The sequence below is a fragment of the Monodelphis domestica genome, chromosome 2, assembly GCF_027887165.1.
Source record: "Monodelphis domestica isolate mMonDom1 chromosome 2, mMonDom1.pri, whole genome shotgun sequence".
Lineage (NCBI taxonomy): Eukaryota > Metazoa > Chordata > Mammalia > Didelphimorphia > Didelphidae > Monodelphis > Monodelphis domestica.
The window spans coordinates 338,708,549-338,729,188 of NC_077228.1; the positions used below are offsets into that span (position 1 = coordinate 338,708,549).

Here is a 20,640-nt window from a genome sequence, read left to right on the forward strand (position 1 = left end):
CCCTCTATTACCTTATTTTACTTTTTATTTTTATTAAAACTTTTGCCTTCTATCTTAGAATCAATACTAAATATTTGTTCCAAGGCAGAAGATAGATAAGGGCTAGGCAATGGGGGTTAAGTGATTTGCCCAGGGAAGTGCCCGAAGTCATATTTGAACCCAGGACCTCTCACATACAGGCCTAGCTCTTTATCCAGAGCCACCTAGCTGCCCCTATACTTACAATGTATATATTTATACATTCGTGTATATGGAGCTTTCTTCCAGTACAACGTAAGTTTCTTGAAGGCAGGTATTATTTTCAAATAGTCAAAGATTGAGAGCTGGATGGGATCTTAAAGTGCCACCCTCCTAATTTCACAGACAGAAAACTGAGGCTGAGAAAGTTTAAGTAATTTGCCTGGGGTCACATAACTATTGTATGAGGCTGATCATTCTGGACTGTGCCTTGTTTTTATCTTTGCATCCCCAGGACATAGCACAAGTCTGCAGACACAGAATGCTTTACTGAAGTGAGTTGGTCTCTTAAATCTGAGATAAAAGCAAAGGAAGAGAGGCTAAAGGCTGTTGGCGGTCTAGCAATGCTTAGTAAATGTTTTATTGAATTAACAGCTCTAGACTTATACTAGGAAAAACATTTAAACGCATTAATGAATAATTTTAATTACTCTTGGTCTTATGCATACAAACATCAGAAGATGAATACTGCAAATAAAAATAACTTTCATCAAATAATTTCTAGTATTTAACTTAAAAAGTACTTATGGTACTTACTTCCTACTAAATTTGCAAGAGATGAATCAAGATCACTTCCAAGGGCTTTGCTTGCTGCCATAGCAGGACCAGGTGTTGCAGCTGAAATAGGTGCAGGTTGACCAGCAGGGATCATAGTTGGCATAAGAAGATCCCCTAGACCGTCAAACACTGGAATTCAAGAAGACCAGGCTCAGAATATGTATCTTTTTTAAATTACAAGAAGATTGAATTTTTCTTTTATTTCTTTCTTGGGGGGGAGGAGGTAAGGGCAGGGTAAAGGAGTTAGATTTTTGTTTTCATAGTTTGTACAGAGGTCCCAGTTAGGAAATTCCCTTTAACCACTGCAGATTGACAACTCTTCCGCCATTTCAGACTTACTAGAATTGTCTCTAATTGAAATAACTTTAATTAAAATTGTGGGAACAAGTAAATAATATAGTTTTACAAAAAAGTACAAGTATTTTATTGCTGAAAAGAGGATAATTCAAAAAAGAGTTGACTCATAATTTTAGAAATATGAAACCATAGACCTCTCAAGAGCTGAAACAAATTTAAGGAATACCTAAATAATCACTGAAATACTCTGTGTATAACCTGCGAATGTAAATGCAAGTCAAGTCTTAATTCTGAAAAAAAAACCAAAACCCTGTCATTTTTGAGCTTTTAAATTTGAGTACATGGTTGATTCTCGCAATATTAAAAGAAATGATTGTCATCTAGTTAGACATGTTCTAAGACCTAATAAATAGTATTCATATTGAATAAACCTAAACTTAGGCTGTATTTTAGGTATATACTGAAAACTATGGTTCTTTTTTTTTTTTGTTCTAGGTAACTAACTTTTGCTTATAACTTTAAGAACACACCAAAAGCACTAAAATTATCTTTAATAATTTTAAAACAAAAAGTTGTAACTATAGAGATTTATCTAATGACTCCTCATAGTTCATCTTGTAAAACACCATTTGAGAATAGTTCCAATTGTCCAAAATAGATCATTCCAAATATAGGCTCACAGTAGAATCTGTTGACCATACCCATAGGTTCTAGAAAACGGAATTGCTAAAATCCAACATAACTATTTTGCTAGACATCTACTATAAATACTATAATTTAAATTGAGGGGAAAATATAGCATTCAATTATGCACTAGCAACAGAAGCAACCGAATTATCAGGCAAGGAATATAATTAGGGTGCTTTTTAAACTCACTTATTTGCCAAAAACTCACCAATTGTAAATTTGTAGTAAGGACCCAGCATAGGAAGAGTAGAATGGAAGAGAATACAAACAAAATGACAGCAGGGATGAAAGGTTAAAGGCAGGCAAAGAACACTCTGTATTTGTATCTCAACTTTGAAAAACTGAATGCCATGCAAGCTGGCATGAGAGTACCCATTCAGATACTGACTCTATGGTACAAAGTATTTTGTTTTCCTTAAGTTCTAAAACTCATGCAAAGATAAGCACATGCAAAGAGATGATGTGCATGTTAAATTAGATTTCTGCTAAAGATTAAAGACAGATTCAGAGAGGGGTTGTGGGTTATTCCTAATGCTACCCACAAAAGTGTATTCATGGCAACTATTAAAACGGGTACTTAAAAAATATAGACCAAGGGATCAGTTTGAAATAAAGTTCCCAACACAAAATGTTTGTTGTTGATTTTAAAAAATAATTTAAAGATAAAGTAAGCTAAGTAACTTTTCAATAAATTCAAATAAGTTAAAAATCCAATACATTTCCTTACCTGATGGATCAAAGGAGCTGCTGCTAGTGGTTGATGGTGATGACCCAAAAGCTGCTTCAAAATTAGGCTGCAATAGGTTGTTCTGAGCTGGTGTCACTGGTGATGGAGAGGGTGCAATGAAAGAACCTCCAAAACCTAGGAAAATGGTTGAAAAGGAAAAAAAGTAATTTTTCAGACATTTTAATGCCATATTATAAAACAAAATTGTGGTATATAGGACTTAGAGATGTATAGATATAAAAATGATTTAAATTTGAGAATGGAAAATCAGTAAACAATTAACTGATTGCTTAGTTTTCAAAGATCACTGCCTAATACAAAAAATTTGGAAAATGAGGGGATGCCCTTCGATTGGGGAATGGCTGAACAAACTGTGGCATCTGTTGGTGATGGAATACTATTGTGCTCAAAGGAATAATGAACTGGAGGAATTCCATGGGAACTGGAACAACCTCCAGGAATTGATGCAGAGTGAGAGGAGCAGAACCAGGAGAACATTGTACACAGAGACTGAGACACTGTGGTACAATCGAATGTAATGAACTTCTGTACTAGCAGCAATGCAATGACCCAGGACAATTCTGAGAGACTTATGAGAAAGAACGCTATTCATATCCAGGGAAAGAACTGTGGAAGTAGAAACACAGAAGAAAAACAACTGCTTGATCACAAGGGTGATGGTGATATGATTGGGGATGTAGACTCTAAATGATCACCCTAGTGCAAATATCAATAATATGGAAAATGGTTTTGTTCAATGACACATGTAAAACCCAGTGGAATTGCGAGTCGGCTTCAGGAGGGGGGTGGAGGGAGGGGAGAGAAAAAACATGAATCTTGTAACCATGGAAAAATATTCTAGATTAACTAATTAAATTTTCTTTAAAAAAAAAAGGTCACTGCCTAATACAGAAGTTAAATTACAATGAGAGAATTGAGAATATAAACAATATGAGGAATAGTTTTATTAGAATAGGGAGGAAATAACCCATAATACTTGATGCTTTATGTTTAAAAGAAAATTCAGGCAATAACTTTATTCTGTACATTTAAGACAAAATACATATTAAACATTTACTGTTTTCCAGGCACTGCAGTGCTCTAGGGATACAAAGACAAAATTAAGTCTCTGTCTTCAAGGAGCTTACATTCTTGGAGAGAGAGTACAGAAACCCAACAACATGCACAAATCTAAGTAAATCCATGATAATTTCAGTGGGGAAGTTAGTGCAGATGCTGGAGGATCAGGAAGAACCTCACGTAACAGATGGTGCCTGAGCTCAAGTTTGTCACAGGGATTCTGAGACATGGGGGTAAAGAGTAAGTGTAAATGGAATATGTGTGTAACAGTCAACCAGCTGGACAATTTGGCTGGGCTACTGAGTGAGTGAAGGGTACCAAAGGCAGACTGAAAGCTTATTGTGAGAGGTTTTAAATGCCTACCAGAGAAATTTGTATTTGATTAAAGAAGCAATAGAAAGAAGAGGAAATGACATGGTCAGACTTTGGCCTTAGGAGTATCATGTGGGCAGCTGTAAGTAGGGTAAATTGGAGGGAGCTGAAACTTAGAGAGGAGATCAACTAGTAAGTTATTGAACTAGTCCAGGAAATAATTGATGAGAGTCTGAAAGGTGGTGGTAGATATGTGAGTAGAAAGAAGAGAGATGCAAGAGACATTTAGGAGTACAAGAAAGCTAGAAACTGATTATTAAGTATAGAACAGAAAAAAAAATTAGCATCCTGCTAAGACCTTATGGGTACTATTTTTCTTTGTAAAAGTCTTATTTTTATCTGTTTATGTATTGCATTAATTTTGGAATATACCCCCTATCTACCCAATGTACTATTCTTCAAAGCCAAGACTGAAAATGAGGGGGTGGAGGAAAATAGTTCAGAAAACCAAACCCATCAACAGCATATGTAGTATTCTATATCCATAGTCTCTCACTCATGCAAAGAGGAGAAGAAGGTACATTTTCTTAAATTTTTTTTCTGGGCCAAATGTTTCTTCTTTTAAAAAAAATTAATTTAGTTATTTTCATTTCCAAATTCTCTCCCTCCATCCTCTTCTCCATTTATTGAGAAGGCAAGAATATGATGATATCCAATATACATATGAAGTGTGTAAAACATATTTCTGCATTAGATATGTTCTGGGTGGGTAAGGAAGAAAAATACAGGGAAAATATGCTTCAATATGCAAAATGAGTCCATCAGTTTTCTAACTATAGGTGGATAGCACTTTTCATTATGAGGCCTTTGGAGCTATAGTGGATTGTAATATTCTATTGCATTCATATGCCATAATTTGTTTAGCCAATCCCTGATTAGTGGGGATCCATTATATATATATCTAATTCTTTGCTATCACGAAAAAGGGCTGTTGTGAATATTTTTGTGCATATAGGTCCTTTCTTTTTGCCTTTTTTACTTTTGGGGGCCTACCAATAGTTTTCTCTGGGTTCAAGTTTATAGATATTTTCAGAAGGGAACTTTCTTTTCTTTTAAGTTTAATTTTTTTCTCCAATGAACATAAAAATCAATCATTTCTCCCACCCCAAGCCCCTCTGAAAAAGAGAAAAAAAGCAACCCTTGTAACAAATAAACAATCAAGCAAAACAAATTTTCTTATTGTCATATAAAAAAATATCTCAGTCTACACCCTGAAGTCATCGTCTCTGTCAGGAGGTAAGTAGCACAGTATACCCTTGGTCTTCTAGAGTCACAGTTTGCATTGATTTGATCAGAATTTTTAAGTTTTTAAAAATTGTTCATCTTTACAGTGTTGTTTATTGCTATAGTCTCATGGTTCTGCTTATTTAACACTGCATTGATTTATACTAGTCATCCCTAGTTTCTTTAAAACCATCTTTTCATTATTTCTTATACCACAAAAGTATTTTAATACACTCATATACCATCATTTGGTCATCTACTCCCCATTTGATGGGCATACCAACCAACCTTAGTTTACAGGTCTTTGCTATCTATCACAAAAATAAGTGGTATTTTTGGGCATGAGGCATATGGATAAAGTATTGCAGTTAAACAAAAGAAGAGAATTGAATTTAAAAGCTGTTTTATAGTCAGCCAGTCAATAAATAGTTATCAAGTACCTACTACATAGCCAGGCATTATGCTAAATGCATGAGAAAGATAAAACAGCCTCTGTTTTCAAGAAGCTCACAGTATAATAGCTGTATAGCAATGTAGTCAATTAGGAAAAAAAATACTCTTTAAATCAGGAGGATGAAGTATAAGAAGAAAGTTTTGTCATACATCCTCATTGAACTCACAGATCATTAGGATTCAGGAAATCTTTTGACCCTACTGTTAAGAAATAATACACTTTTAATCCACAGCTTTATACTTCTTAAATCTAAGAATGTAAAGTATTCAAAGTAAATCAAAGAATTTACTTTTTTAAAGTTATTTTTGCCAAATTTAATAGCCCTTATTATAAAATCAATATATACCAAATACAATTTATCTGAGTGCAGCAAATTACATTACTCCGAGTTCCCAAAACAAGAGAATTCTGTGTGTTTCATGGCACAATTTTAAACTGTTTATCTTTTTTTTTTGTCAAAAACAATAGTTTTATAGAAAGATAGTGCCATGAAGTTCTAGACTTGTAGTCAGGAAGATCTGAGTTCAAATCTCACCTCCATTTATATAAATTTCTTACTGGCTGTGTGCCTCTGTCAACTTTAGTTTTCTCATTTATAAAATGGAGAAATAATGCACCTACCTTATAAGGTTTTTAGGAGGATAAATAACTTATAGAAACTTTTTGTGAACAATAAGGCATTACATAAATGTTAGTTAATATCTGCATGACAGAATTTATCATTTAGAAAGTAAGTCTTGTACAGTAAACCTATTTCCTAATTAATATCCTACACAAAGGTGAATTCAAACATTTGCCTCTCCTGTTCTCTGGAAACAAAAATAACCTTATACCACGAATGTATGAAATTCTCTTTTATATCTAAGGTTCTTGTGAAGAGCTCATAGTATCTAGTGAATTGGTAATTTTTAGACCTTAAAAGTTGAAGCCTATGTTACAGAAGGCTACTTTTGAATAGGCCCACTTCTATATTTGTTGAATTGAAAATGGTTTAAAAACTGAAACCCTGTTTCTGCCTTGAAATGAGGGTTAATTAGTTATGACTGACTGGGTTGTCTATGTTCCTTTCTCATGTCAAAATTTAGATTGTGTTTAAATGAAAATAGATTGCAACACTACAAAGTGAATCAGCATGATTTACTACTAGCCTTTTTAATGATCAATTTTCCTTCACAGTCATTTGAATGCAATCCAAGGCAGAAAAAAGAAGTGAACTGACTGCAGCAAATTGTATGTAACAGTTCTGCTGTGCTACATAATGGGTAAGTTCATTCTACAACAGGCTTTATGACACAAATGAGGATTAAACAAAATACTCTACAATGCAAACAAACATGCCTAAGTACCTACCCTACTCAGGTACTTCATTAGGCACAAGGAGATACAAAGATGTAAATAAGATAGTCCTGATGTAATTCTTTAATACATTATTTTCTTATAGTGGAAAAGCCAAAACAAAAACATCTATATTGGCATGGGTTAGATATCTAAGGCAATTCTGGAATGAATGAAATATTTATTTCTGGAAAAAATAAAATATCTGAAGTCCTCTTTTTTAAGGCAAAGAAAGTTATATGTAGCATAATTCTCAATATTTTATTGGTTACCATCTCCAATAGACTGTCTCAAAGAATCTATTAGCTTGAGAAAAGAAAAATGCAGAAATTATACCCTGCTACAAATTAAGAGCAGAAATTTGTATAGTATTATAAAGTTTAAAGGGATTTTGAAAAACAAAGGTAGTGTATAAATCTAAAGAATGAGAAACTTTAAAAGGTCAGAAAATGATATGTAAATATATATGTATATGGTAGTCTACCATATTAATCAAGAAGTTACTTTAGGAAAAATTATTTGGGAAAACTGAATAGCAAACTTTAAGAATTATCCTTATAAGTTAACTGAGGCCTTATGTAACTATTAGCCTTATAACAGAATTATTATTAGAGATGATAAGATCCAAATTATTACAGATTTACCATGTGTTTTTAAATTTAATTAGGAAAAGTTTACTAGTAAAGTTGAAATTAAGGTAGCAGATGGTTGGATTAACTGCCTCTGAACTTTGTATATATTATAAAAGTGTAATGGGAGACTGACCCATGGAGGACCAGTCCTTGGAGCATGCTCAATATTCTTTGCCTGCTGCACACCCATAAAGAGACTTAGGTTGGGTGTCTGCTTCCAGAAATGTATGCTGGAGGACTCCTTTGCTTGATTTACACATGCACAGGCACTCCATGGCAGTTTCCTATGGACTTGTATACAGCATGGTGCAAAAAGGCTGTGCTTTGGCTTTTAAGCCAGAATTGAATGTGCATACATTGAATATGCATACAAAAGTCTCATTGGATGAGATCTTGTTCTATTTACTGTTGTAAGCTGCTGGAGCTGCCTTATATTCCTAGCCAGGCTACCATATGATCATAAACACCCAGAAGACCTTAGTTTCTATCTCTGTTGTGTGTATTTTTTGCTGATCGTGGGGGAATGAGTATCAGATACAGAACAGGGCAAATTTTGACAGACTTTGAAAGGCCAGAAAAGACACCAAAAATCTAGCAAAAGGAGTCAGTCCAAAGTCAAGTGTTTCAGGAGCTGCAGCAACTAAGGCCGATTAGAAGCCAGTCTAGAGAAGTACTAGACTTGACACAGCACAGTAATGAACTGACACGTCTGCCCACAAGGGATTAGAGTGCCCAGACTGTCACACTTAGGAGCGAACTTGGGGGAGGCGGGGGATGTTGAGAGTCGCCTATCCTCAAGGGCTGAGTGGGTGTGCAGAAGAGAGTATATGTCCCTGGTCTGGGAAGAGGGGAGGGAACCTTGGTCACTGCTATAATTTTTCAGTAAATATCCCATTGTTAAAGCAAATCGTGTTAACTGATTACAAATTATGTTGGAGAAGTATCAATGAGCCATGATACTGGGGTAGAACACACTGAATATGAGCTTGAGAAAGAGTACTAGATAAAACCTAGCCTCTTTCTAATCCAGTAGAAGTGGGAATTGGGAGAATAAACTCAGAGTCTTTGTGTTAAATGTAATTAGTTGTATTGATCCTACATTCTATTTGAAAGGAAAACACTTTACATATTGAGATTTTGTTGATACAGATTTCTCAAAATTGACAATTCAAGTTCTATTTACTCATATAAACTTTTTCACTTCTTTTAAAAAAATTTTAGAATAATGTATACTGGTTCTTAGATAGAAGAGTGGAAAGGGCTAGGCAATGGGGGTTAAGTGACTTGCCCAGGGTCACCCAGCTAGGAAGTGTCTGAGGCTAGATTTGAACCCAGGACCTCCTGTCTCTAGGCCTGGCTCTCAATCCACTGAGCTACCAGCTGCCTCTACTTTTTCATTTCTAAATATTAATCCATTTAAATTGCTAGGAAGGAAAAACATTCTTACTAGAAATATATACAGTTTAATGATGTATGCCAGTATATACTTTGTGATATACTCCATATTTCAAATACACCATTTTATTACTATCCTCTGGGTAAAAATGCATTTTAGGAACAATGGCTTCAGGACTATCTGTTCTCAAATAAAGAAATTTCTCTTACAGTCTGTTCCCCAATACGATGACATTTTGTAGACCTTTATTATTGATTAATTTTGCTAACTTTGGTGGGGTAGGGGCAGAGTGGGAAATGAAAAGGACTTTCCTTTTAAAAGGTTTTCCTAATGGATCTCACTTTTAGGATGCTGTGCTAGAAAAGGGTAGCCAAATTATCTACACAGTCTGATGATCTGATCATCAACCACGGGAATTGAAGGAGGCCACCTAAGCTAAGTTACTTGGTTATTGTAGAACAATATTGGCAACTTTATGTCTCTATATACTTGTAACCTATATTTATACTGAACTTTACAGTGTGTAAAGCACTTGCTCCTAGTGTAGGTATTATCACTCCATTTTTATAGATGAAGAGAGATGGACAGAGGCTCAAAAGTGAAGTGATTTCCCCATCTTAACATAGCCAAATATAAGGTTGTATGGTATAGTGGATAGAGTTGCCCTTGTGGAGAATAGAGAGCTAGTTTCGAAACCAGGAAGAGCTGATTCAAACCCTATATCTGACAACAAATGCCTATAATATGACCCTGGACAAGTTACTTAGCCACTAATGGCCCCAGGCAACACTATAAATTGTACAGAAGGTATGTGTTAAAATTGTATGTTGCTTTGGTCCCCATGACTACCCATCCTTCTAATCTGTGTGGTAAATAAATGTATTAATAGCCAGTATAAAATGGCAGGAAATAAGACTGCAAAAAGGGGAATATGAAAGAGACATATGAACTGTCTCAAAGTTCAAAGGAGCATAATTTACACATTGTAGCATATAATAACTAAAACTCACTTCTTGGTAATGTATACTGAATCAGGAAAAATCATTTAGGTGCTACCTACCAGGATTATGATCTTATGATAGGTAAATTTCAGACAAAATCTAGACCTTCACAGCTCTATTTATAGAGAACATTAAAAAGATGCTGATCACTTTGAGATGATGACTTTAAAGCTTTAATAATATCTTTAAGATGATTTGGACATGTTAATGAACCAACCTCAAAGTAGCAGATAGGAGTTGGTCTGTTTTTCTAAAGGAGCCTATAAAAAATGAGACTTCAAACTCTAGTCCACTGGGTACAGTACTCCTTCCATCTCTTAAGGGTCCAGGCAGCCTACTGCTCCCAACTGTAATCCATGGTTCCATGAGGGACACTCTCTGCTTCTCTCCTGTCCTATCTCTTCTCTACTCTGCCTTCTTTTACTATCCTATTCCTTGTCTCCATGCCACCAGCTCTACCTTTATGGGTATTTTGTTTGCATACTCTGTTTAATTAATGATTGCCACCTTGCTGCCAATTGGGGTCTTTCCCAGACAGTAACCAAACAACAACAACCCTAAAATAACTGAGTGTGCCTGCCCTTATTCCATAATTTCATAAATTAATTATCAGTTCAAGATGTCATTCTCCATTCATAAAAAGAGTTCCCTCATCTGTTAGTTCCTGATACCAATGAAATCACAGGTTCACTGCTTAACCTCCTTACTCTGGACTAGCTCCATTGCCATTATAATATGTGTGCCATCCACACATAGGGTGGCACATTTTTTTTGATAATGCCTAGCATTTTGTTTGTTTTTCGGACACAACAACAAATTGGGCTGATGTCTTTAGAAAGTTGTGCTTTTAATGAGAGTGACCATGTGTCCTATATTCCCTAGGGCAGTTGCAATTCATAATTTGAGTATGAAGTAAACCATATGACTTTACAGTCCCTTCTAACTTTGCAAATCAGTGAGGTACAAAAAGAAAGTATACCTTTATTAAAAGCTTGCAAAATGGATATTTTATCTATTAGTGTGACTGCTTATTACCTTGAAGAGCTTAGTATCATTTGGAAATGCAAAATTAATATTTTGTCCTATGTCCTATTATCAGATTTTTCAAATAAAATCATGCCCGTTCAAGCAGAGAAGTACTTATTTAACCTTTTTTTTTTCTTGGCTTCTGAGGCAATTCATAATGTATGAAAAGAAATCCCTACCATCTATGTCTACCTTATACACATCTCTATGATTTGTTGCCGTATTTAGGGATTCTTTGAGGTTTAAAAAATACATTATCCAAAATCAATTGGTACAGAAGCAACATTTACTAGCCTCTACTATCCCAGGTAAATTCTATAATCCTTATTATAATGAGGATCATATTAATCTTATTCTTTAATTCCTTTTAAACTTCTGTAAAAGTATGAGTTGGTTCCAGCAAATTATTATTGATTTCTAGCTTATTGAAGCACATATTTTTAAAGGGTCATAGAATTAAACTTGGAAAGTGAAGGGTTTCAGTTATACCAAATCATGAAGGTATTAAAGATGCATTCAAAAGCTGACTCTAATGAGCAAAGTGTTCATGGACCAGACTTATGGATATATTTCTAATATTTCACATGATTGATTTCTGAATCCTTGAAGTGGATGGGTTTTAAATTTTGTGGAACTTAAAAATGAAGCTTCTATTTATTATTTGCAGTCTGGAAGCTAGTTAACTATTTGTAAAGGTCCTTTGAAATGTCAAAGACATACTCTTACATCTGAATAAGCTTGGGCCAGTGTTCCAGTCAGGAAGGACTTTCAAATGAGCATCAGGATATACTATTATGTAGCTATCTGATTCCTTTATCTTGCAATTGCTTGTCAATATTATATTAATACCTCTGTTGTTTCACCTGTTTGATTGACATTCCTCAAGGCTCCCCATCCTAAAATCCTATAATAAACAGTACAGCTTGCTTAGCCTGCTCTCTTGGACTCTCTCTGACTTCTGAGTGCTGATGTGCTGAGACCATGCTAAAGTTCTCTCTCTGTGTTCTGTGTCTCTTTGTTTCATCTATGCCTCACTTTCTCTAGTTCTTAATCTTAATCCATTACTTTCTAGCTTTCAGCTCCCTCCTCATGTGATTAAACCCACATGAAAATTGTATGTATGGGCTGGTCCACTACAGAAATGACCTTGGAAAACATCTAGCCCTTCCCTTTTGCAATTCCTCCCCACAATTTATTGATGAAGAATCTGAGGCCCAGAAAAAAGGTTAAGTGATTTGTTCAAGGTCACACAGTAAAGTGGAAGTAGCCATAGTACCTTTGGGAAGTAGGCTAATGCTCTCTGCATTAACTAACCCATAACCCCCATCCCTTTTCAAAAGATAATTTAAAAGAAATTTATTGACATTTTCCCCAGTGAAGAAAGAGGCAGAGATTTTACTTAGCATGAATATTACCTTCCTCTCATATATGAAAATCCATCTTGTTAGACGATTATAATGGAATTCTACTGATATTGTCTGGCTTCTACCCTTTGTAGTATTTAAACTAAAATAATGTATAGATTGTACCTGATCTGACCTTCTTTGAAATGGTTTCCAGTTCTCTTGTCTGAACTATCTTTCCATTTTTGGGGAAAAATCTCTCTTCCCCCTGAAATAGCCCTTTAATTCTTCTCTTTCTTTCTGTTTCATGTAGCTGATAGAAATCAGTCTTGTTACTTTATTATCTTATTGATGATGACCTAAAAAGAAGTCATGTTGAAGCTGCTTCTTCCTGATGTATTACTTAAAGTATTAGTCAATGCTTTTAGACAGTCAAATATGCATAGCAGTTAGTAGATAAATTTGAATACAATATAGTTTTAGGCAACATTGAAAGAGACTAGGCAATCTGATGATGAACTACAACTACCTTATTAAGTAAGAATAAGATAGGTGAGGGAAGGAAACAATGCTATAGCATCTGATCATCAGATTCCAATAAAAAAATTTTGTTAACTTATGTCCTATTGATAGTTATTTCTTGGCTGAAATATGATAAAGCTATTTATCTTGATAAAATATCTCCTCTAAAAAGGTTTATTGGACAAAAAGAAGAAAATAATTATATTCATGGAAATTTTTATATTAAAGCACATGTTAGACAAAAGTACATATACTATTGCCATAGTTCACTTCTTAAGTATAAATAATGGTACCTTTATAACTTAAATATAACTCTTACTACAAATAAAACAAGACATATTATATTTAATAAGAATTTAAAATAATCTAAATGATTTTGATCATGATGAAAGGAAAGCATTATATAAGGAAAAACAGCAATAAACTGTAAAAAGTTAGAAATTTTTTAAAGCAAAAAACAGGCTACTAAATTAATCAGTATGGAAAAGCATTCTAGGAAAGATGTGTGACATTTAGAAAAGAAAAATATTCAAAACAGCATATTTTCCAATCATCATTTGCACAGGAAATTGCAGTTACAGAAAAGGAAGAAATATTACATGTGATTTAACAGGTTCACCTGGTTCAACTTTCTACTAGGTATTTCTTTTAGTTCTTGACAAGTGACCAAAAAAGAGCAGATCAGGTGAAAAGAAAAGAACTAGATAATATCTTCAAAATGGGGAAAAACTGTTTTTTGTAATCATTGTAACAAAAAAAAATTGACGATTGATAAAATTAATGTTAAAATCATAAATACATGTGACTTTCAAAACAACAGTAACTTTTTTTGGTGATAAAATTAAGAGAAGAATTAAGATATATCTTAATCATAGAACAACAGTCTATAAAAACAGTTAATCTTTTACTCTCAAGCTTGGAAAAACACTGTCTTCATATGAATATTTAAAATCTTGAGAAAATAGCCCAGAGAATGATTGAGATTCTGTGCTCTCTTTGAAATACCTGAAAATGTATCTGTATCTTCAATAGACATTATGATTTCCTAAATATACAATGACTATAAATATGAAATATGATTTGAAATTTAAATATTATTTCAGTCTTACTCTAGTGAAACCATTGTAGGTGTATTGAAAAGGAAGTATCAAACAAGTGAAAAGAAGCATTTTCAAGAATTCTATTAAAACTCAGAAATAATTAAATAAATTTTCCTGAAGGTTTGGACTCGGAGGGAGAAAACTACTAGTATCTTTCTGCCTTATGATGCCTCATTTTTATATGAGGCAATTGAAAATCAAATCTGATGTGATCTTTTGAGTTTTGGTTACTACCACCTTCCATCTAGTTTCTTTATTCCCAGGTAAGACAAGTTTTTTTTTTCTTTCACTCCTTTTCCCAAGTTTATCAAAAGGTAATTTTTACTTAATTCTGGTGAGTCACTACAAAAGATTTACTACAAAGTGTCATAGAGGAAATATACAAAGGCAGATAAAGAGTACAATTATAGGTTTAAAAAAAATGTTAAGGGTTTATATGCTACAGAGATCCCTACTTTTTAATCACTATGAAGCTCCACCTACTGGAAAATTAGGTGTCCCCACCCCCCCCCATCCCCTTGGCTCCCCCTTCTCTTCCATTCTAGCTATAACTCTCTATAATCTTATAGAATTTTAGAGTTGGACTGGACCTTAGTAGCCATTTAGTCCAACCCATACCAAAAGAGGAATTTTTGCTCTAATATTACCAATAAATTGTTATCTAAAATCTCAATCATTTAAGCACCCTTTTTATGCTGGGCTCTGTTCTGGATGCTTGGATATAAAGACAAACATAAATATTCTGGCTTTCAAAGACCTTCTCTTCTTCCATGGGAGACAACATACATATAAATAAGCAGACATGGAATTATGCAAAAGAAATTCAAGGGAAATTCATGGAGGTAGGACCTTGGAACTGGAGGCATAAGGAAAGCTTTCATGGAGAAGATGGTTCTCGACCTGAATAAGAGATTCCAGGTGACGATGAGGTGGCATAGAGCCAGAGCTGGGTTGGCCAGGGCAAACGCTGCTGTGGGAGCCACAGCAAGGCCAGTCTGGATGGCCAGAGAGCAATATATAAACCTGAAAGATGGGACTGGGAGGGCTTTAAAAGAGTTGTCTCTTTTTCATGCTAGAAGCAATAGGGGGCCACAGCAGTGGATAAAGGTGGGAGGGGAATGCCATGATCAGATTTCTTCCTAATCCCTTTGGTAATTTGGGGGAGGCCAGACTGGGGCCAGGTGAACCCTGATGCAGAGACCCATCAGCAGGCTTCCACAGCCCACGGAGGGAATGTAATGAGGCCATCATCAGGGTGGTGGCCGTGAAAGGAGACAGATGTGGTAGGCCAAGAGAGATGATGCAGAGGCAGGGGATATTGCTGAGCTTTGGTTCCTGAATAGAAATGGGGCTATTCAGCAGTGGGGAAACCATGACACTCTGAATAACCCTTTCCACTCTTCCTTCCAAGGTAACAACACCATGCCCAACTTTTCCAGTTCTGCATAAACCATGTAGACAAGAGGCTGAAGGGTTGATAATGATAATAGCTAACATTTATTGTGCTTGCTATAGCTAGTCACACTGTTGAGAACTTTATAAAGATTATCTCATTTATCTTCATCACAACCTTTTGGGGTAAGTGCTACTAGTATCCCCATTTTACAGATGAGGAATCAGACAAAGAAGTTAAGTGGTATCTTGTATGGTGGCTTGCTTAGGGTCACACAGCTATTGAAAAAGGGCAGACTTGAGCTCAGATTTGAGACTCCAGGATCCACACTGTGCCCACCAGGTTAGCTGGCTGGGATGGTCTCGGGGGCCTGCCACTTTCTCTAGGAGCTTCTCTAGCTACTGGTGCCTCTCCTGAGCAGCCTGGAACAGGGACAAACCTGTCCCAGAGGAAAGGAGTTCCTGTGATCAGGGGATATTCTCGGGCCTTCTAGAGAATCCTCCAATTTTTGGTTCCATTTGGACCCATGCCAGGCCCTCTCCTAGCTGCGCTATGCTGAGCTTGCCCTGGCTCTGAAGGAGAAGGTCCATTTCTGGGGACCTCAGAGGCGAATGGTTTCTATTCAAGGCTTGCTCTTTGGGGATCTGTGGTCTGGGTGGACACAGGCAGTCTCTGATCATGAGGGGGCCAGGAGGACGGTTCCATTTCCCGTCACCTTTGTAAGATCATGTCTAAACGTCTGTTTGACATCTAAAGCCCTTTATGGTGACTCCAACCTATGCATGTGCATTGCTTGGCTTCTGGCTGTCCCATCACAGACCACTAATTTCAGTCATTGCACTCGCCGTTCTCCTACTCCCACTGTCTCTTAATTGTGTACCATTTGCCCCATTCCCGAAACATTCTGCTTTCCAGAAGCTCCTTTGGGCCTCCTGGAGCCCTTCCCATAGCCTTCCTCTCCCCTTATCGTCCCCCTTTCCACCCTTCCTCAGCAGATGGTTGTACTGTCAGTGCCTGGCAGGGACTCAATCCTGAACTGTGACCAAGGGGCTTCTCTCATATCCCTGGATTCCTGCCCATGTCCAAAGGATTGTCTCTGGCAGGGAAAAGAGAAACTAAGAACTGTGGTCTCACAGGCAGGGCAGTGGCCTGGGGAGACCTCTGCTTCAGACCCGTCAACTACGTAACAGCCCGGAGGTCTTTCCCACTCTAAATCGAAGACTCTATGGTGAGTGATATGATGAATAAAGTAGCTCGACTTTCTCCATGGAGGCAGGGAAGTGATTCAGTGAGTAGAGTCCTGGGGCTTGAGTCAGGAAAACCTGAATTCAAATCCTGCCTCAGACACTAGCTCTGTGGTCTTTGGCAAGTTATTCTGTTTGCCTCCATCAACTGGAGAAAGAAATGGAAAACCACTCTAATATCTTTGCCAAGAAAATCCTGTGGATAGCCATGGTGTGCTATGAGGTGTTCATGAGGTAACAGAGGACTGAGCATGATTGGACAACAATTTTCTTCTAATTTCAGTTATCATCCCACAGACTTGGATCTTTGTCTTATTTTCCTCAATTTGCTAACTCCCCCAATCCCATTTTACTAGCCTTTGCTTTATTTAATAGCTTTAACTCATAAATGTAGAGTTGTTTAAGGAACTACAGAGAGGCTCTGAAGTTCAAGGCTCTCCTTGAACAGAGGAAGTCAGTGAACAGAGACAAGGAAAGTAACTTGCCTTGGGTCACACATATACTAAGTGTCTGAGGCAGAATTTGAATCCAAGTCTTGCACTCTATTCACTGTGACAAAATGTTACCTGCTGACAGTAAGGATGCCTGCCACTCTTCCTGTCTGTACCATGCTTTTATAATCAACCTCTGTTACTTCTGATTGGTTTCATCTTCTGTACAAATCTTCTAAAAATCCAAGTTTTCTGGTGAGTTTTTTGCAATGCTCAATTCAATCCAATCAATATTTATTAAGTGCCTACCATGTTCCAGGCACTGTGCTAAGTGCTAGGGATATAATAAAAAGTTGCTGCCCTCAAGGAGTTTACAATCTAATGATGGGAAACCACACACAAAGGAGACAAAAGTCATTATTACTTTTTTGCAATTCAGTTAACTTTTATGTATTTCTATAGATGGTACATCATTTGATTCACATGACTATAATGTTGAGTTGGGGTCACTGTTTATCATTCCTTCAAGGCAAATATGGTGTCATTGTTTTTACTTTTGATATTGCAATTTGTATTTTTGCTTTGTCTATGTATGATTGAAACTACTGATTTTCTGGATTCATCTGATGCATAGCAACCATTTTCATTCTCTATCAATTTTTAGATATTTTTCTTATATAAAACAGATTGTTGGGTTTTGCTTTCTTACTCATTTTGCCAATGTTTTTCATTTTATTGACTTGTTGAACTTAAGTTACATTCAAAGTTATGATTTTTCTCAATTTATTTTTATTCCTTTTGCCTGTTACATCAGTACTTTTCCCCTGTTATTAGTTCTGTTTAAATTATTTTGATGCTAGTTTATTTTCATACTTTTCCTTCACTCTATTTATACACTTTACCATTCATTCCAAACCCCAATTCTTTGATTTTAAATGATTAATTTCTCTTTTTTTGCCCTTCTTCCCCATACACCAGTTATTACTAAACATCTATCCTTAATTCCAAGGTCTTGTTTTAATGAATATTCTTTTGCTATAGGCATTTTCTAAGAAATTCTCCTTTATTTACCCTGTCCTCATTGTCTTCCATTTCTGTCTATTCTGAACTTTATTTTCTGATCCATGGACTATACAATTCCTCGACTTACGTTATTCTATGTTGCACAAGGAGATAAAGTCTTTGTATCACCAAATGTTGATTCATGAAGATCTTACCCTATATTTCCCACACTGAGGTAAACTTCTCAGAGGTATAGATCCACCAGGAAAAAACTGTTATGTGGAAATAATATTGTATGGTAGGAATCATTATACACCCCAAATGGTGAGGTTTAGTCTCTATTCCCAAGGTTATGTTATGCTAAATCTAGTTATATGTTCCCTTTTTCCCCCCTTCCCTAATCTCTCTTAGTGCTAAAATCCTTTCTTAGATAAGCTGGTTTCCAAATGTGCAAATTCTCTCCAGACCAAAAAGAAAAAAAGAAGACTACTTTAAGATCCTTGTCTCTAATTGTAGTCATGTACCTTCTCCTTCAAAGAAAAAGGTTCCTGAGTTGCACTCTTTCTTTTCCCTTTTGGGACAAGAATCCAATGTATCCTCAATCACTCACCCTAGTCCATTTTGTCCATTGTTTTAAATCTATGCTCCCACAAGCTCATCTTACTAAGAGATTACAGGAATTATTCTTTTGTCATTCACTTATTAATTTGGTAAAAGTGCTTCACCCATTCTCATCAGTTTCTTAGTGAATCTCTCTCTTTTTGTGTAGCTTCCAACGCTGTTATTCCTTCCCATATAAGATTAACCATGGAGTATTAAACTCTTCTACATTCCCTTATCTTGGTTCAAATTCTCCATATATTTGAGCATTTAGATTCTTTTTTTTTTTAATTGATCTTCATTCTTTCAACAAGAGCCCGTAAACATAACAGTGATTTCATTATTTAGTCCTTTCTTGGCCTTTCCACCCTTTCTCCCTACCCCTCTTTCTCCTTCCTTCCTTTTTCTCCTACAACTTCCCATCACCACCAACATGTAACATAGAAACATATGATCTTTTCTGGCTAAATATCTTTCTAATTCTGAATCTGCACCTAGAGACTTGCTTTCAACTTCTAATTCACTAACTGAGCTGATATACAGTTTATGGTCACTGGCATCTTTCCTTGATTTCAGTTATAGGATCCAATTATTTTACCATGTCAGGGTGATGAATCATGAAATAGATAAGGTCCTTCCATTCTGGCAAATGCCATAAGCTACCTGTGTATTTTACCAGTGCAATGGCAACACTACAATAATGGCATATTCCTATCCTTTTTATTTCACCAAATAATTAGACAGAAATGGTTTACCATATCCAGTAGAATTTAAAAACTGAATTATATAAGTAAATACAATTTTAATTCTATACTTATTAAGAACTTTACATTTCCAGTTACCCACTTGGAACTTTTGACAGAAAATCCTAAAGTTGGCCAGAACCTGGGCCAAGGTTCTTTCAGAGCTGCCTGGCTTTAAATTCACTATTATCACTGTCTTTACTGAACAACCAAACTGTTACTTCAAAACTGCCACAAGTAGCAGTTTATGGGGCTTTGATGAAATGGCAAAATCTGAAATCTTCCGAGTATAAGTTTATTCAGTTATATTTCATCTAGTTATTGGCATAAAGTGAACTCTGAGTAAGCATTAGCAACTAATGGGATGGTCAGGACAAACCTAAGCAGTAAGGTGGTAGGAATGGCAAAGGAAAAGTACCATTTCTTCTAGTAAGATAATGATATACCATATTCTGGCACAGGTATTTCCTCTACATATAGCTATGAAGGCTTTTTTTCTTTCTCTCAAGTAAGGACTTAAAATTCTCAAAATTTTTCTTTGATTCATCTAGCAAAAGAAATTTGCCTTTCATAATTTATCAGTGTCTTCTCTTATATAAACATGATGGACAGGGATTAATTATAGATTTCCAGATTAAAAAAAAATCCATATTGGTTATAGAAGCAGCACATGTAACAAGCTTCAGACCTACTATAAGTAATATTTCTTGTGATTCATATGATACACAACCAATGTCAAATTGCGGGCTAAAACAGAGAAACTCAAGTCATGAGTAATAAGTCCAGATTCAAAATAGTACCTCTTCAGGAGAGCCATAAAGAAAATGGCCTAATAAAGGAGATCACAATAACTTATATAATCTATAAGGATGCTTTTGCATGGAACAAGATTTTTCAATGAATTTCATAAAAAATGCAGTGAAAATTATTCAAAAACATAATGAGTGCTTTTGATCATACCAGTTTGTTTTCAATTTTATGAGGTCAATGGGAAAGATAAATATACATCACATTTTTAATTCCCATCTTAAATTTCTATAAAGCAAATTTTAATTAAAAATTTTAAAATTAATTACCAGCTAGTAGGTCGGCAGAAGCTGAGGAACTAGAAACAGCCTGGGTTGCAGGTTGTGGTTCAGAAACACTGCTTCCAAAAGCATCTATTGGATTATCCATTATGCAGCAAGAAAGGTAAAAGAGTTTAAATAGTGAATATATTGAATACATGTTATACAA

General features: G+C 35.6%; 1 protein-coding gene and 1 long non-coding RNA gene across 19 annotated transcripts in view; one reads left to right on the forward strand and one right to left on the reverse strand.

Annotated features, from left to right (window-relative positions):
• SNAP91 (synaptosome associated protein 91) overlaps positions 1-20,640 on the reverse strand; it is a 183,865-nt gene that overhangs the window by 16,510 nt on the left and 146,715 nt on the right. For 10 of the 16 annotated variants that reach the window (XM_056818547.1, XM_056818556.1, XM_056818551.1 and 7 more), the window contains 3 exons: positions 20,481-20,564; positions 2,507-2,641; positions 775-924 (listed from right to left, as the gene is read on the reverse strand). In XM_056818547.1, the coding sequence (XP_056674525.1) occupies positions 775-924; positions 2,507-2,641; positions 20,481-20,564 (369 nt within the window). The remainder of the gene's footprint in view (positions 1-774; positions 925-2,506; positions 2,642-20,480; positions 20,565-20,640) is intronic. The other 6 variants (XM_056818553.1, XM_056818552.1, XM_056818548.1 and 3 more) reach the window with 2 other exon arrangements.
• LOC103102813 (uncharacterized) overlaps positions 1-20,640 on the forward strand; it is a 76,021-nt gene that overhangs the window by 10,612 nt on the left and 44,769 nt on the right. For all 3 annotated transcript variants that reach the window (XR_001628360.2, XR_001628361.2, XR_008916609.1), the window contains exon 2: positions 6,813-6,898. This is a non-coding gene — a long non-coding RNA (uncharacterized LOC103102813). The remainder of the gene's footprint in view (positions 1-6,812; positions 6,899-20,640) is intronic.